At 44.0% G+C, this 16699-nt stretch overlaps 1 protein-coding gene across 2 annotated transcripts in view; it reads left to right on the top strand.

Moving 5' to 3' along the window:
• Positions 1-16699, top strand: part of MOB2 (MOB kinase activator 2) — a 120005-nt gene that overhangs the window by 84625 nt on the left and 18681 nt on the right. The window contains exon 1 of one of the 2 annotated variants that reach the window (XM_086613450.1): positions 2129-2238. The exons of the other annotated variant lie outside the window; for it this stretch is intronic. Within the exon in view, the coding sequence (XP_086469576.1) occupies positions 2129-2238 (110 nt within the window). Of the gene's footprint in view, positions 1-2128; positions 2239-16699 lie in introns of those variants that run through there. 2 annotated transcript variants of the gene reach the window in all.

The following is a 16699-nucleotide window of genomic DNA, read 5'->3' as shown; positions in this document are numbered from 1 at the left end:
CAACTTGCCTAAAATCCAGTACTACAGGTAAGCTGTAAGCATGCAGTTAATGCAAAGAGGGGATACTGCTTGAATGAAGGAAAGGCCGGAAAGGGGGCTGTGGATTTGTGTGGTTGAGGAAAGGGAAAGGAAAGCGCTGGTTTGATGGAGAAGCTAACAGAATAGAGAAGTGGGTCATTTATCTGGGTCAAAGTAAAAAGATAACAGGTTTAAAAATTTTATTTGAGTTGATCTATCGGTTTTAACGCAGATCATTAGTTCCTAACCTGTGTGGGATCACTGAAGCTTCATATCTGAAGAGCAAATGTTTAGCTGTCAGAGTCACGGAGAGGCCAGCTTTCCTAATGCAACTCTAACACCACAGAGCTGTATTTATTTTGGTTTGACCCTTGGATTTTTCTTTAATTTACTTTGGATAGACAGACTTTTATTAAAACTTAAGCTGCTTTATATCACAGGCTTGTTGTTTTTAGGGAGGTTTTTTAACAAACAAAATTCTCTCTGTGCAGATTTCACTGGTTGAACGAAAGGAGGGCAACTGCCCTCTCTTGGCAGGTGTCCTTCCTCCATTTGCCGGGACTGTTGATTTTTCACGTTACTGTGACAAGCTGCTGTTACTTGGGGAAAAGATTGAGCAAGCATCAGTTTTTTCAAGGGTTGGATAATCTTCACTGTATGAAGCGCTGGGCTGAGGAGTGGAAAGCTGAGCTATGTTCAATTGCAGGCTTCCTGTGTGCTATCAGTGAAGTCATTAAAACCCTGTCTTAAGTGGATCGCTTGGACAGTGGGAATAAAAATACCTCCTGCTTCACAAGGGTGTGGAGACCTGACTTGGACGTGCGACCAAAAGACAGTGGCTAACTGACAGACACTGCTGCCTGGGGAGGTGCTTTGGGACTGTCCTCCAAGTTGTGTCATGGCTTCTTGGGTTTGTGCAAACAGCACCACGTTTCCACCTGCTTTGAGCGAGGGGTGCTGGGTCGGTGACGGCAGCAATGGCACGGTTTGGGCTAGGTTTCATTCAGCGAGTCTGTTGTTCACAGGGCAAGGTGCCTGTTTAGTACGTGAACTGGAGCACTGAGGAGACAATGCCTGTCTGGGATCTGCCCCTTCCGACTGCAGCCGGTGCTGCAGGTGTGGGTAAAATGGCAAACCCGGTGTTTTCTCAGCTGTCACGGGTCGGGTTTTAGCATGTCGGAGTAAGTGATGCCCTCAGGGCTTTGCATTCTAGGTCATGTTTCGCCACACCTGTCACATTTTTTGTTGTGATTTGGCCCTAAAAGTTACATCAGCAAGCCGTGGGCAAAAGGTGTGCGCGGAGTGGTGGCACGGCAGAGGAGCTGAACGTACGTTTCTAAGGACCTTTCTAAGGTCTGTTAGGAAAACTCAGGGCAAAGTGGTTTCTCCATGTAAATGTCACAACGGACCTCGTGTTTGGGGACCATTACCGAGGTGCCTGCTCTGCCGACTCTGGTTGTCAGGGCAAGGTGGCTCTTGCTGTTTATGGCTTGACTCTTCTTCACCCTTCCCCTGTTTAAACCTGTCTGGTAAAGGTCTTGATGTCACTGCTGGGCTGACGCTCGCGCTGTAAAGTGGTGGTTCTGGCAGAAGGCGTCTAGCTCAGCTTTTGGGCTGGCCCGTGCCCCGTTTGTCACAGTCCTGCCCCAGCAGCGTGTCGGCCGGTGCTGCTGGGGCGGGCTCTCCAGGGCCGGGCCCGGGGTGCTGCCTCCCCCCTGCCCGCCGCTCGCAGCCCCGCGGCAGCCCCGCAGCTCCTCGCAGCGTGTTCCTGGCGGGCGTGGCGCAGCCCTGCTCGGCGCCCAGGGCCGCGGGGGCAGAGGACTGTGCCAGCCGGCCCCGCTGCCTGTCCGGGGCGGTGCCTTTTCGGGCCGGTTGAGGGGCAGCCCCGGGCGGGGCGGGCGGAGGAGTCGCGGCGGCCGCCCGCCCCCAGCGCTGCTGCCCATTGGCGGCACCGGGCGGGGGCTGGGCCGGGGCGCTCGGTGGGAGCGGGCGGCTGCCGGCCGGGAGGGCGAGCGGCGGAGAGCCCGGGCCGTGCCGTGGCCGCCGGCGCCCAGCGTTTCCCCGCTCCGCTGTGCCCGGCCGCGCCGCGCCGCGCTCCTCCCGCCGTACCATGGTCGGGGATCACTGCAGCCTCCCCGGTGAACGGCCCGTCCTCGCCCAGAGTCCCAAAGCCGGATTAAGCTGCAAAATGGTCCTGCAGGCGGTGGGCAAAGTGCTGCGGTAAGGACGGGTCCGCCGCTGGCGGCCCCGCGGGGGCACGAGTGCGTGAGCGGGGGGAGAATTGGGGGAATTGGAGCTTCAGCTGGAAACCGGGCCCGGGTGCCGTGTTCTGCTCGGTCCCTCTTGGGTCTGGAGGAGGGAGGCTGCTGTTGGCTCCCTCTGGGTCTTGCGAGGGAGGGCGAAAGTTGGAATATCGATAGCTGTTGGAGAGAAACGTTTGTCCACCCGTGATACCGCAGCCAAGTTTTGTTTGTGCTCCCTGAGAACTAAATTTCCAGGACGTAAGCAGACAGTGAAGGTCCTCACTTTCCTGAATAAGGAGTCGGACTGAGGCGCTACATATGCTTTGGCATGTTTTCTACAGAAATGTCGTAAGATGAGGGGAAAAAATTGCTCATGTAGCTCAGAAGGACTTGTGCGAACACTGAGACGTGTATGACTGCTGAGTCCAAAACCAGACTCTCTGGCAAAGGACGTGCAGTAATTTGATTCGGAGGAGTTCTGACCCGTTCTGGTTTGCAGGGAAGAACGTCACCACAAATATTAGGATTAGCAGCCTTGCTCTTCAACAACTGCAGCTTTTTATTTTGCTTAAGTGTGTTCAGATATTTTTCTGGGATCTGTGAAGAACGGCAGTGCTGCTCCAAAAAGGAGCCTTGTTCCTCCAGTGTAACTTTATTTGGCAAGCTTTCGTTTGTCCATGTTTCCTACTATCGGTTGCCAGTTGTTAAATGTTTGTCAACAGAAACATTATCCCTCTCTTCCTCTGTTGACTCATGTCTCTTCTCTCCCCAAGCGAGTTTAGGGGAGCCATGTGTTAAAGCAGAGTGTTCTGGTCACAAAGCGGCTGAACTCTGACTGCGACTTCAACTAGAGAAGTTCACTGGGCTTAAAGTAGGCTTTGTGAGAACAACTGCTGAGAGTCGCTCTGAAAGAAGTGCTCTATTACAGTACTTTTTGGTGGGTTTTCTTTGTTTTGTTCACCTCCCCACGTTAAGAATACTTTCCTGTAGAAAACATTAGTTTAAGGAATTCAGGTTTCTTTTTCAGCTGTTTAACAAGTTTAACATCCCTTCTTTGTTTTGTGTTGGGTTGTTTTTTTTTTTTTGGGGGGGGGGTGGGGGTGGTGGTGATGTCTATAATTCAATATGGTGTTACACAGCTGGTCATATCATAAAATCCTTTGGCCAGCAGCTTGCTATTCATGCTGTGAACCCTTTGAAGTTTTTGGTAGCTGTTCTGTTGGCAGCACTCCCAGATGTAAATAGATGGGTGCCTCTGTAGGGAAGAATTGGCAAACCTTTTGTTCAGCATCTATGGCATTTTATTTTAAAGTATAGGTAACTTCCTGTGAATTAGCAGTGAAAAATATATTTTTATGGTTTGTTCTGTGCACACTTTAAAAAAAAAAAAAACCACTGTCCTTTCTCCTCCGACTGGAGTACGTGCAGAAATTGTGTATCATTTTATTTGCTTTTTTCCCCTGAGGTTTCTTTTCTACATGTACTATAAAACTGTTGTGAAAGCAGGAAAAAGTTGTTGTCATACATGAAATATTTTGGATTTGGTAATTAATAACATAACTGTATTTTGCTTAGCTGTTACTAGATGGGAATTATTACTGTTTTGTAGTAGAGGGTTTTTTAATGTGTCTTTTCATTCTGAGTTGTCTCCTTTTGCAGCCAGTAAAAGAGAGAGATGTGAAGTCACAAAAACTTTCTTTAGATGCCAGACTGGTTATCTTTTTCTCTTCTTGAATATACTTCAGGTGCCTTATCTGGCCTTACATGTGTGGCTTCATCATTTATATTTTTTCGGTTTGTTCTGTAAAACATAAAGTCATCCTGTTCTGCACAGAGCACAGGTGCTAGCTAGGAGCCTAGGTAAGTACTAAGTGCAGTCAAAGTTTCCTTATTGCAAAGGTTGGGTATTAGGGCTTAAGAAAGAACAAGCTCAGTGATAGTGAAGGGAGAAAACACATGGGACCTCATTTAGGCCAAAAATGGTGGCTTGTTGGTGACAGCTGTGGTGGAATTTCTTTGGCCATAGGCATCCACAGCTGAGCTTTGTCCACTTTATTGTTGGTAGAGAAGAACTGGGAGCTTAAAGATGTGGTTGAATGCAGAGGTGCAATGCCAGCTCGATACAGAGTGACCAGCTCGCTTGTTAGCACTTATGTTGTAGTCACATGAAATTAAATAAGATGAATCATAGAATCATAGATTGGTTAGAGTTGGAAGGGACCTCAAAGATCATCTAGTTCCTACCCCCCTGCCATGGGCAGGGAAATCCTCCACTACACCAGGTTGCCCAAAGCCTCATCCAGCCTGGCCTTGAACACTTCCAGGGATGGGACATCTACAACTTCTCTGGGCAACCTGTTCCAGTGCCTCACCACCCTCTGAGTGAAAAATTTCTTCCTTATATCCAATCTAAATCTCCCCTCTTTCAGTTTAAATCCATTGCCCCTTGTCCTATCACTACATTCCCTTGTAAAAAGTCCCTCTCCAGTTTTCCTGTAGGCCCCCTTTAAGTACTGGAAGGCTGCTGTAAGATCACCCCGGAGCCTTCTCTTCTCCAGGCTGAACAGCCCCAACTCTCTCAGCCTGAATCCCGTGTTACTGTAATGGTTTACCATCTATTTCAGAGTAAGTGTAGGGGAAAGAGTATCAAACCCACTTCTGAGCGTGCGCACCTGAAACACTGCTGATTGAGTTTTCTGTAGTCTGCACAGAGGATGAATCAACGCTAAACTTTGGATGAAGTAACTTTTCTTTTGTTGATCATGCCTACAAATGGCTTGGTGATGAAATCAAAGGATTTCATGCTTTGTGCGTCGCCTGCTGTTAGGAACAGCCTACTGCATTTCAGGTTTTTTTTCTCAGGCATAGCTGGGAACCACCATCATCACCGTGCCCTCCCACCCACCCCCCACCCCCCCCCCCCACCCCAGGCTGCGGAGGACTTCTAGAACTTCACAATGGACAAGGGACAGAGTGCCTGTCTTCTCTCTGAATTGCCCTCCGTTTCTGTCTCTCTTCTGGCTGTGAATTATAAAGCTCAGTTGTTCCAGTACGATGCTTAATCAGTATGCTTGTTCTCCGTAGCAAATTTGTTGTACGTTATTCACATGAGTTGTACGTACTTACGAGTAACTCACTCTCTGCCAGTTGTTTTTGTTAGTAGGTCTAAGTCCTGCTAGCTGCTGGGTGCCAAACAGTGTCTGTGTCACACGCTAGTTATAACAGCTGCCAAAGGAAAAATCAGTACAGGGAGGAAACAAGGAGGGAAGTGTGAAGAAGCAAAAAGGCTTCGCGAGAAGCAGCAGCCCTGAGAACCTGAGAAGTGTTTAAAAGAGCATGGGATGGGGCAAGAAAACTAAACCAGAACGGGGGAAAAATGTAGCAAAAGCAACAGATGTGCTCTCAGCCTTTCTAATTAATTTTTTATGAAAGCTACTGTTAGTTTTATTCCTCTTTTAAATTATTAGTGATTCAGCTATGAAGAACTCTGGAAATGCTTGTATCTTTCATCATAAGGGTTAGTAAACTGTATTTAACACTTCAGGGTTGGGACCACGACTACACACTTGTAATGATTTAAAAAAAAATCCAAAATACCATTAGAAAAGTGTCATCTCCCCTATAAATTAATCATAGCATAGCTGAGATGAAGTTATGTGTATTCCTTAGCACAGTGTTTAATTAGGGCCTTTGTTTCACTTCAGGTGTTTTTGAAATATGTTAATCTTATTTTTCCCCCTCTCCTGTAATGAATTGTGTAATTATTTAGCCCATGGTTAGGGAGGGAAAAAAACAAAGTGGATGCAGTTTTACTGTTTTGTTTGTTGTTTTTTTTTTTTTGTTTTCTACAAGTTGGTGGTTCTGGAAAGGGAAAAAAGTACAATGTGAAAACTTTGAATATTATTTTACTTTTTAACATTATTTAATTAATTGTTCAGTTTTAGTGTGAAGCAGCTGATTACTGTTAGCTTCCTTGCAGAAGTGTGCTTTTTAGCGGCCTCAAGCAGCACAAGTGGAAGGAAGGCTGGGATACATGAGATCTCCCCTCTTTGATCCCGGCGGATAACTGAGCTGGCCGTAAGCGTTCTTCAGAGCCGTGTGCTGGTGACTTCAGGACACAATGTTCACTGCCCGTGCCAGGGCCTGAATTCTGGTTCAGATGCTCGAGCGTGGCTCAGAACTCCACCATGTTTGCTGTGTCGTGGTACTTTGGGTCCTGCACAGGCGATTTTCAGAGACTACTCCTCGTGTAGCGTCGTAGTCAGTGCGTTTCTTTTCGAGTCACCAGTGAAACCGAGTGCCTCTGGGATAGTTGACACCTAATTGGTGATATGGTGTCAGGAAGGAGGAGTGATGTGGGCTACAGGGTTGTCATGTCACTGTGTAACGACTTCCGATAAAGTGCAGTATGGTTTACATGTACACATAGTCCAGGATGAGTATGGGAATAGATAAAACTCCTTTTTCTCCTAAGAGCCTCCTTTCTTACAGCAATGTGCGGGGATTGATTTAGATACCAAGCAAAAAATAAAACGACCAACCCCACTCTTTTTGGGTAGGTGTGCCATTGGCATCACTAACAAAGTGTAATTTTTACAGGCACTTTTCAAGAGTGCAGTAATTTGTTTTCAGTGGTAGTGTGATAAATGATTGCTTCAGTCAGATAAATTAGCAAGTTTGTGTTGGCATCCTGGATGGTGTTGGCATCCTGGATGTTTGTACATCCAGCACTTAGAAATTTTTGAAAAATTAAATTCCTTCTGTATTCCTCACATAATTCCTAGCAAGGTCAGAAAGAAACCAGGCTAATTTTGATATTGCATTTTGTTCTTCAAGTGATTGTGCCAAATCATCTGAAATGCGACATAAGTGGGTAGATGGAGAAAGCGTTTGTGGCTGCCTCTTCTTCACTGCCTTGAATCTCCTTGCTGAGGATACCTATTGTCCATGATGCTTTTGTGTACTGACAGGACTAAAGCAAACATTTATAAATATCAGTCCTGTTTTATCCTAATTTAGGTAGAAACATTTTTCAATAATTTAGTCCGTCTACAGTATTAGAAAGTAAGTAGGAAGAGCCTTGTTAACATTAGGTAGCCTGTTTAATGCCGAAGTCTGGGGAGAGGCAGAAGAGAAGGGAGGGAGGGCAGTGTGCAGGGAAGGGGCTTGTAGGCAAAATGCTCTTCAGAACCATGTCAGCTATTTTTATCCCGTTCTCTTTCTTTCTCCCTCCCACAACTTTCCACTGTACCAAAATAGTTCAAAATGTTTATGGTTCAGGGCAACTGACATCACTAGCTGTCGTGCTGTGTCTTGCTGAATATTTCTGTAACCGGAGCTGATTCCTTGTTCAATGACAACTTTTCGGGACTCTCACCCAGCTACTCAGAAAGGGCCAAGGACACCATGGGGCAGTAACACCTTGTGCTTTGGCCAGGTGTGACCAGGCAGGAGAGTCTTTGTGGTAGCTCTTCTGTGCGTATGAAAGCACAGATGTGCTTTTGGAGATTGTTCTTTGACATGAGTGTCCTGTCCTCAGGACAGAGCAGGTTGCAGTGCAGGTACGCCGGAGTGGCATTGCCAGCCTGGCGGACTCATCCACCTGGGATGTGCCCTCTGGAGGGGCAGCTCTCCCTGCTTGTGCAAGTAGCAAAGTATCTTCTGGTGGTGGCTGTAAAGCTTGCAGTGCTCTGCTTGATGTTCAGCCCCACTATGAGCTGTCAAATACTTCTGTCAAAGGCATTTAACAACCTGGTCTCCTCCTGAAGCTCAGGACTTGACGCTATGTCTCACCAGCGGTCCAGTGAGCCATGCACTCCTCAGTTTCTTTGGGATAGTCGTCCATTTTGTTCACTTGTATTTGTCACAGGAGCGTCGTGACCCTGATGCGTTTATGAAAATTGGTGAACCATGTACAGTACGTCAACTTAATGAAGAAGTCGGTGTCTTTCTTCAGAGGTATTTACAACATTGAGCTGTATTCTGGTTACGTGTTCTACATCCTGTGAAGCAATCGCCAGAGGGAGAGGACTGCTAAAATTCTTCTGTGTGTTGAAATAACCCTGTAAGGTGTCTCCAGAGCTAATATAGGAAGGGCATCTGTCTAAAGGTTTAACAGCATTTTCCTCTGTTTTAGGGGCAAAAGTATGCTGCTTCTTACTGAAGATCCCCTTGGACGCTTTAAAAATAGATTTGATTGTAATCTCAAACTTCTGAAATAACTCACCCTTCTTTTATCTTGTTTGCTTGGTATGTGTCTGTTTCATTATAGGATTTGCTCCAGATTTTAGCTGCTTGTTTCTGCCTGGAACATTATTTCAGTTTATATATGTGTGAAGTATGAACGTGCAACATTCATTCTTCTGGGAGTTGACTTCAATTCCTGGTTTACCTCTTTGCTTTCTGTGTTGTAACAGCCCAGTTTTCTGATGCTGCTTTTTATGGAGAAACTATTTCACACATAATTTCTGTCCATTTTTCTCTGGTATCTCAAAATATCTGTGCACCCCAAGGTCTTTACCAAGTAGGTTTGTAGGAGGGGGAAAAAAAAAATTCTCTTTCTCAATGATCTTTGCTGAAGAGATGTGGTGTTAGGAATGTGGTCTCCCACTCGTTGTTGCCCTGTCTCTAAGATGGCTAAGACAAAATGTATCTGCTTCTCTGTCATACATCTTTCTCTGTGACTACATCAAAACTCAGTTTGATAACGTGTTCTTCTTTTGAGGGGGTTTTCTAGTCCTTTTTCTTAATCTCTGGTTCTGTGGGGCTCAACTGAATCTTAACACAGGCTTCTGCAAATTGCTGTTAAAGAGGAGTTGTTGCTTTTCTTTCAAGAGCTGCCAAGCCTCTTCTCTAGAAAGAGGAGGTTATTGATGTGTGGATTAACCCTTTCTTCCAGCTTTCTGGAGAGAAAAAAGCTTTTTGGAGTTAGTGGAGTCCGCTAATGCTCAAGCGAGGTTGTTTGAGCTTGTCAGAAAATGCTACACTGTTAATTTTCCAAGTTCATTTCTTCTGGTACTGAAACAAGTTTAGAAGTGCTTTTGCTCAGACAGCAGGGACTGGTGATAGCAGATGCTCCCCAGGTGAAAGGAACATTGTGGATGTCTGTGTGATTCCTTTTATTTTTAAAACAGGAAGAATCAGCAGTGAGTGCAGCTGTCCTCAGAAAGGCAGGTAGAGATAGAATATTAAAACTCTTAGGACAGCTTAATACCTGAAAAAAAATAATACTGGCACACCATACAGAGTACACGGAGTTAATGAAGAAAGAAGGCTTGGGCTTCTTCATGGTGATCTATGAAAATTCACACATGGGAGAGATGACATTAGGTGCCCTAGGTAGCTCCACTCACACTGCAGACACTTACCCAGATCTGTTCTTCAGTCCAATGTGACCACGAATCCCAGATTCAGAACACCAAAGCCTTACCAGGGATAAGTGCTGACAATTGGCAGGATGCGTTTGGCGAGACAGCAGAAAGGAAATTGTGATAAACTAAACTAGGTTTTGTGGATTCTTCATTATACAAACTCCTCAGTTTTGATGAGACTGCCTTATTTCTTCGGAACAAACCTATGCAGGGAAAAGATAAAGCTGGGGTCTTGGGACCACCATCTGTGTGGGACAGAGGGGAAACTCTATTCTGTCTCAACTGAAATGTTTATTTTTCAGTTGTTTTTCAGCATACAAAGCTTTTTTTCATGTCTAGGTACATCATTCAAATACATGAAAAAGTTTGGCTGTTTTTTCTTTTTTTTTTTTTTAAATCCAGACATCTTATTTAGTAGTCAAGCTAACTAATCTGTTAAATTATTTCAGTTACAAGCTTTTTGAGAAGGATTTCTTTTGATTTTTGAAGTAGAGAAATACTGAGAAGTAACTAGATCATCCAATAATGACAGTAAACTACTCTCTTGAGAGGCTTCTTCACGGGTTAGGGACCATCTTTGGTTTCTTTGCAGTGAAACTACTAGCCCAGCTACGCGTGACTACGATAGTTACGTCTCTGCAAATCCAGTATGAACTGTCGGTTGCTGCCAGGAATTGAAACAGAGCTGCTCAGGCGAGCGATGCAGGCTGTGTGCGAAGAGTTAGCTGGTCATAACCATCCCTTGTTTTGAGGTGTGATGTCGGGTTGCAAAAGCCAGTGTAAAAGTGTGACTTCACGTTGTGTTTCAAGGAAGAACCTTAGATGTTGGTCTCTGCTTCTGCGAACTGATTAATTGCAAATCCACATGAACAGTTAAAGATAAAGGAAATTCAACCTTCAGCACACAAGTGTGCATCTAATTTTAATACTTATTTTTGAAAATTACTAGTCTTCCTTAACCAATGTCTTGGCTGTGCTTTCAGCAGTTAATTAAAAGAATGAATTTCTATTTCAGCCAGCCCTTGGAGGTTACGCTGCAAGGCTGAATCTATCTATGGTTTGTTTTTTTCCGATTGTTAATGGATCAGCGTGTGTCTGTAAAGGTACTTCTACTTAAGCTTTTTGGTCTCCCTTGGTGTATCCTGAAAAGTAATAAATTAGGGTTGGGAATCACTGCTGTCTCATGAGCTAATTAACAGTGGCTGATCTAACTGTACCAGTAATTAAACTATTATCCACCCTACTATTTTTTTAATCAGTCATTCAAATTTTGTTTACTTTGACCCATGATTCCATAGAGTTTGTATTTTAAATAGATTTTTTTTTTTTCTTCCTCTGTTGTACAGAAAGCCAACTTTAATGTGCTGTTTTCTAGGAAATACTGAAACAGCTGTGTGCCATTGATGACAAAACTGAACCCAGAGCATTGCATCATTCTGTTGCAAAGTTTAAAAAGTAACTACCTGGTTAGATTAGTGACTGTTTTGTACATATCATTTGTCAATGAAAGTTACCTAATGAAGATAGTGCTTTGATTCCTTTTACCTTCAACTCTCTCTCACCCTGTGAGGAGACAGTTTGAGCCTATGGATTTCAGGTTTTTTTGTTTAACAAGATAGTTCATACACAGACTGAAAGGCACCCTTTCTCTTCACAGGATCTGATCTAAGGCATGCCAGGAGAGGTGAGACTTCCCTGAACTAACTTTGGTTTAAATTAAAGCCAAAATATCAAGAAAATAAAAAGATCTATTTTTGATCTTCAAAGCTGCTGTTGAGCGAGAACTCACTGTGACCTATGGTCATTTGTAGTAAATAAATATCCTTCCTCATTAAAATGCTGTAGTTAATTTAAAGTTTAAGAGATGAGTTTGTGGAGCTTGGTACAGTGGATGAACATTTCAGGTGGGGCTGCTTCACATGGGTATTTCTTTGACCAACCTGTTCAATAAGGAATGACTGGGTAGGTAATTGAATTCGTCACAGCTGTGTCCTATGCAACAAGGTGCACATGTGTGTGCAAGTACAAATGCTTTAAAAGTGAGTTTACATGTGCAGGCATGCAAAATTGCTTATGAATAGTGAAAACTTTTTTTCCCATGCTATATATCCAGTTGAGTTTGTATTGTTTACTGGAGCTCCTACGAAAAAGCTAAGATGTTTGAAGTAGCTATGTTGTCACCTGTGTTTCTGTGTGTGCTCTCAGTTCTGGTGTGCCCTAGCACTTTTCTGTCCTATTAAGCCACAGTTTTTAGATGCAAACCATACTGTGTTTATGTGAAGGATTCAGCTGTTGGAAGTCCTGCCTACTATATGATCACATATATATGATGTTCTCAAAGGTGGAACTGTGGTAGCAGGGCAGGAGATGAATTTGTTTTCACACTCTTCCCAACAAAAATAATTAACTTATCCGTCCAATGCAAGGCACTTTTTGTGCCTAAATAGTTGTAATTTGCCCAGTCCTGCCAGAAGTAAAACAGACAGTCCTTCACTGTTTCTTGCCCCTGGGGAGCTGAGGAGAGAGACAACTATGACTGAGCTCAGCCGCAAACTGGCATGTTGCACCATGTTGAAAAATATTTATCTGTTGAGAGCACAGACTCTGAGTGAGTGTTCTCATTAACCATTTGGGGGCTGTCATGCAGTCCATATTGCTGCCTTTCATACTGCAGAGCGTAATTATAAAATGTATTTTTAAACATTTTTGTAGACTTTTTTTAGAAGTTGAGAATTGTAAAATTCAGATCACAATTACATTAGACATTATATATACCTGTCATCCAAAACATAGAAAGGGGGTAAAGTGGTGAGCTTGACCTGCATATCTAACATATTTCCTTTGTTGCAGGTTTTCTTTAGGCTACAGTAGTACTTAAAACTAGTTAGTATTGTTAAATAAATGTTTTTCATGGTACAAACAGAGCTTGCGAGGCAAAAAGGCAGTGAAGAAACTAAAATGCTTCTTACAAAGACAAACCTGTCTGCACCCTGGTAATCTCGGAGCAGAGTAGACTGTCTGCGTTTGTATATCTTGGGCTATATAGCAAGAAGTCTCACTGCTGAAGCCGAGTTGCCATGGTGAAATAATTCCCAGCAATTCTATCCTGAAAAGGAACTCTGTGCAAGCTACGTTGTGAAATCCCACATTTACAAGGCCATGCGGTTTCCAAATCAAATTTGCTTGGTTTAGAAATAAAAAGATAGCTTTGCAATCTGCCAGCTCTGCAGACTTCATAAGAGTTGGAAGATAACAGTGTCTTCAGAGGTTTATGTGCGCTGGTGGTGAATTCCCTCCCCGCAAAGGTGGACCAAAGTGTACTGCATGTGCTCTTCTAGAAAGATAACAGGACTACATCAGAATAACCAGGAGGAGCAGTTGCTGGCAGAACTTGAATTTAATCATGATGCAGAAGTCAAAATAACTCTATTTAAGTGTGTTCCAATAGAAGATTACAGAATAATAAATAAACAAACCACTGCTCAAGTTAATACACATGACTGAAAATACACAGGGGATTAGATGTGTTAGTTAAGAAGTTTCTTTGTTTTCACTACGGTACACTTACGTTTTCTTTCAATTTGCACAGCCTAAAAACCTTGAAAGAGAGATACGGACTTTTTTGCCAATTATGTTCTTTTTAATTTTCACTTGTTCTTCACAAGTAGTTTTTCTGGCCTCCAAAATTTCAAATTGTGTTGAAAAAATACTGTTCTAAGTATTGTAATAATAAACCTGACAGGCCTATATTTACCTTTGCTGATGTGAAAAAGGTGTTAAAAGCCACCCCAAAACTTACCTGCTTTTTTTAAATGTTGGTGTGGATCACTTGTTCTTATGGCTCTGAGCGTGGGAGATCTCCCCGTTGCAGCATGTGGCATCTGTACCAGCACCGAGCTCCATGTCTGCCATTGTCTGCTCTCAGTTGAGTGCCACTTTTCTACTTTGCTTGTGTGTTTTAATTAAAGAAATTTAAAGTATACTATAGAGCTCTGCCTTGAACTGAAACATTTTCCAGTAAGAGAAAAAAAACTATGCTGACTTTAAAAGGTCCTTAGAGAGCAAATTCAGATATAAACCTTTACGTATAAAGATATTTGTGGCTGGCTGAAATGAATCCTGTTCATACTGTCTAGCTGCATTATTGGAGTATATTTAGCAATGGAGAATGATGAGGAAGCATTTGTGTTGCTAGAAATCAAATGACATTTTTCTTCTGAGGGAGTCAAGGATACAGGAGCCATCCTTACCTTGGTGTTGTGTACTGGCCTTATGGGTTTGGAGGGAGTGTGCCAGGGGACTAAAATGAGCTGCATGTTAACAAGACGAACTCCAGAACACAGCTGTATTTTCAGCTGATGAACTGATGAATGGCTGGGCAGAAATGCCCTGGAGAGTTACGATGGCATGGCTTCTCCTGTCCCTTTGTGCCCTGCACCAGGGTCTGCTCCGAGAGTGCCGTTCTAGGGGAGGAGGAATTGCAAGCAGGGAAGAATATGCTATGAGACATCTTCTCAGGCAAGCATTTGCCCTCTTTTTGCTCAGTTTTTGGCTTCCTTTGACAGACAGCCAAAGTTTGCCTACAAGTGGAGACTTAAAGACAACAAAAAACCAAGAACCACCACCCACCCTGTGTCTGTCACAGGCTCAGGACTGGGGCACCTGTGATGCAGTGTTCTGCTGTATGGTTTGTCCTAAGCATTGGATAAATGAATTGTTGCAACACTGTTAATATATGACTTACTGAATCTCTCTTACCACACACCTAGTTTGGTTTCACGTAGAGCTCTTGAAAATAAACATTAGGAAAGATTTGTGTCCTTTGTCTTTCCTAATCACCAAATTACCAAAAATCTGGACTATAGTACGTCACTTAGGAAAAGAATCCTGCTGAGGCTTCATGTTGGCACTTCCTGGCTTGCATATGAAGGCTTTTTGGCATGAAGGTAAAAGGGAACATTTCAAAATTAAGAACAGAGTATTTGCTTGGGTAAGGTAATTCTCTGTGTTTCCACTAGTGAATGGTTCCTTTTAAATTGCATCACTGGCTCCTAGAAATAAGTAATCTATTTCTCTCTTGTCTGACATCACCTCCCTCGTGTTCCTAGGGCTCTGTCGCACTCAGCCCCTCTCAAAGTGCATTGACTGGAGGGAAACCTGGAGCAGTGCAAGGATTATACAGTCAGAAGACCTCCCCAAAGGCAACCAGGGAGGCTGGATAACTCCCCTCGGTCTGGGGAAGGAGTTCTGCCAGGTACGCCCAGAACAGAAAGGAAACCCCAGTCCAGCATGTTTTACCACAAGAATGCACTCTGTGCATTTTTGTGTCATTAATGGAGCTATTCACATGTCTGGACTTGCCTTGCCTCTGTAGCCGTTCTTCCAAGAGCTGCTGTGAAGAGAAGGTGAGGGATGCTGAGCAGAAGAGAAGGAGCAGCAGTGATACCTGGGAGTTTCAGCACTGCACTTTGAAAGGCAGTTAATACGCAGCTGACACGCCACTATGGGAAAACACTCGGCTCGTGCTGGGAGGTGACGTGCAAGGGAAGAGAGAAGTAGAATCATGGAATAATTTAGGTTGGAAAAGACCGTTAAGATCATCAAGTCCAGCCATAAACCTAACACTGCCAACTCCACCACTCAATCATGTGCTTAAGTGCCACATCTCCATGTCTTTTAAACACCTCCAGGCATGGTGACTCAACCACTTCCCTGGGCAGCCTGTTCCAATGTCTGACAACCCTTTCGGTGAAGAAATTTTTCCTAATATCCAATCTAAACCTCCCCTGGTGCAACTTGAGGCTGTTTCCTCTTGTCCTCTCACTTGCAACTTGGCAGAAGAGACCGACACCCAATGTGCTACAACCTCCTCTCAGGTTGTTGTAGAGAGCGATAAGGCCTCCTCCCCTTAGCTGCATTTTCTCCAGACTAAACAACCCCAATTCTTTCAGCTGCTCCTTATAAGACTTGTTCTCTAGACCTTTTACCAGCAGATGGGTGGGGAGTCCTACAAAAGGGAATAGGTATATTCCCTTTATATAGATATACCAGAGACAGAGACACGGCGTGTGCAGGTGCCCAGTGTTCTCCTTGCCTTGCCTGCAGCACCAGCTGGAACTCAGTGTGGCCCTGCAGAAAGTTTTAGGCTTTCTGTAGAAGCAGCATTATGAAATAATGTTATGGCACTTGTCATCCTTAACATGCCTGCCATGCCTTGGCACTGACTGTTTACAGCAGAGCATCCGGAGGCCAAGCAAAGATTCCCTTTTAAGGCAAAGAGCCACTATGAGAGTCCAGAAGAAAAAGTTTCCCTGGCATGTAGGGTACATTCTTCTTTCCTCCTCCTCTTAAATAAACTATTAGTAACTTTTAAAAACAGAACAAAAATGAAGAAGCAGGGCCAGAAATGCTGCCAAAGACATTTTATTCTGCGCAGCCCCCTTAGACCTGCACAGCAGCTGAGCCCTGGAGCTAACCCAGGGCAGGAGAGGGGAAGAATGAAACTGAGGTCAGAGGGATTTGTCAGAGACCTAAGGCGAGAGGAAATTGGAGTGGAGACTGTCTTAAAAAGCTTAGTCCCCTTCCCCTGGAGAAATGGTCTGACCACAGCTATCCGTGAACAATTAATTGTACTGTATGCTGCACTGGGATTTGGGCTTGCTTTCCAGTACCTTACGCAGCTTCCCTTCCCGTGCTGATGTTTTTTTCTCTTCTTTCTCAATCCTGGACATGTATATGTACATTCAGGATTTGTGTTCTGGGTGTGCTGTCATGTGGTGTTTGCAGCTGAAGACTTAGCAGTGATCTGGGTTAAAACGGGACGTGGGATTGCAGAAAAATCTCCACAGAAATACTAATCTTGTACAGCTTTAAAGAAAGAGGAATACAAACATTGTCTCTTGCTTTTTCTTAAAGGAAGGGCAACCCTACTGATGTTCAAGTGAAACTTGTTATTCCCCTTTTCTTGCCTGCTATACGAATAAAGACAGATGTTGAATTACCAAGAAGTGATTTTTTTTAAGCTGCCTAGAGCCTCTAAGCTTCCAATTCTTGTACTTAACTAAGGAG

Source organism: Tauraco erythrolophus, chromosome 6 (assembly GCF_009769465.1).
Source record: "Tauraco erythrolophus isolate bTauEry1 chromosome 6, bTauEry1.pri, whole genome shotgun sequence".
Taxonomy (NCBI): domain Eukaryota; kingdom Metazoa; phylum Chordata; class Aves; order Musophagiformes; family Musophagidae; genus Tauraco; species Tauraco erythrolophus.
The sequence above is the reverse complement of the archived record's forward strand: the minus strand, read 5'-3'. Positions and strand labels throughout refer to the sequence as shown.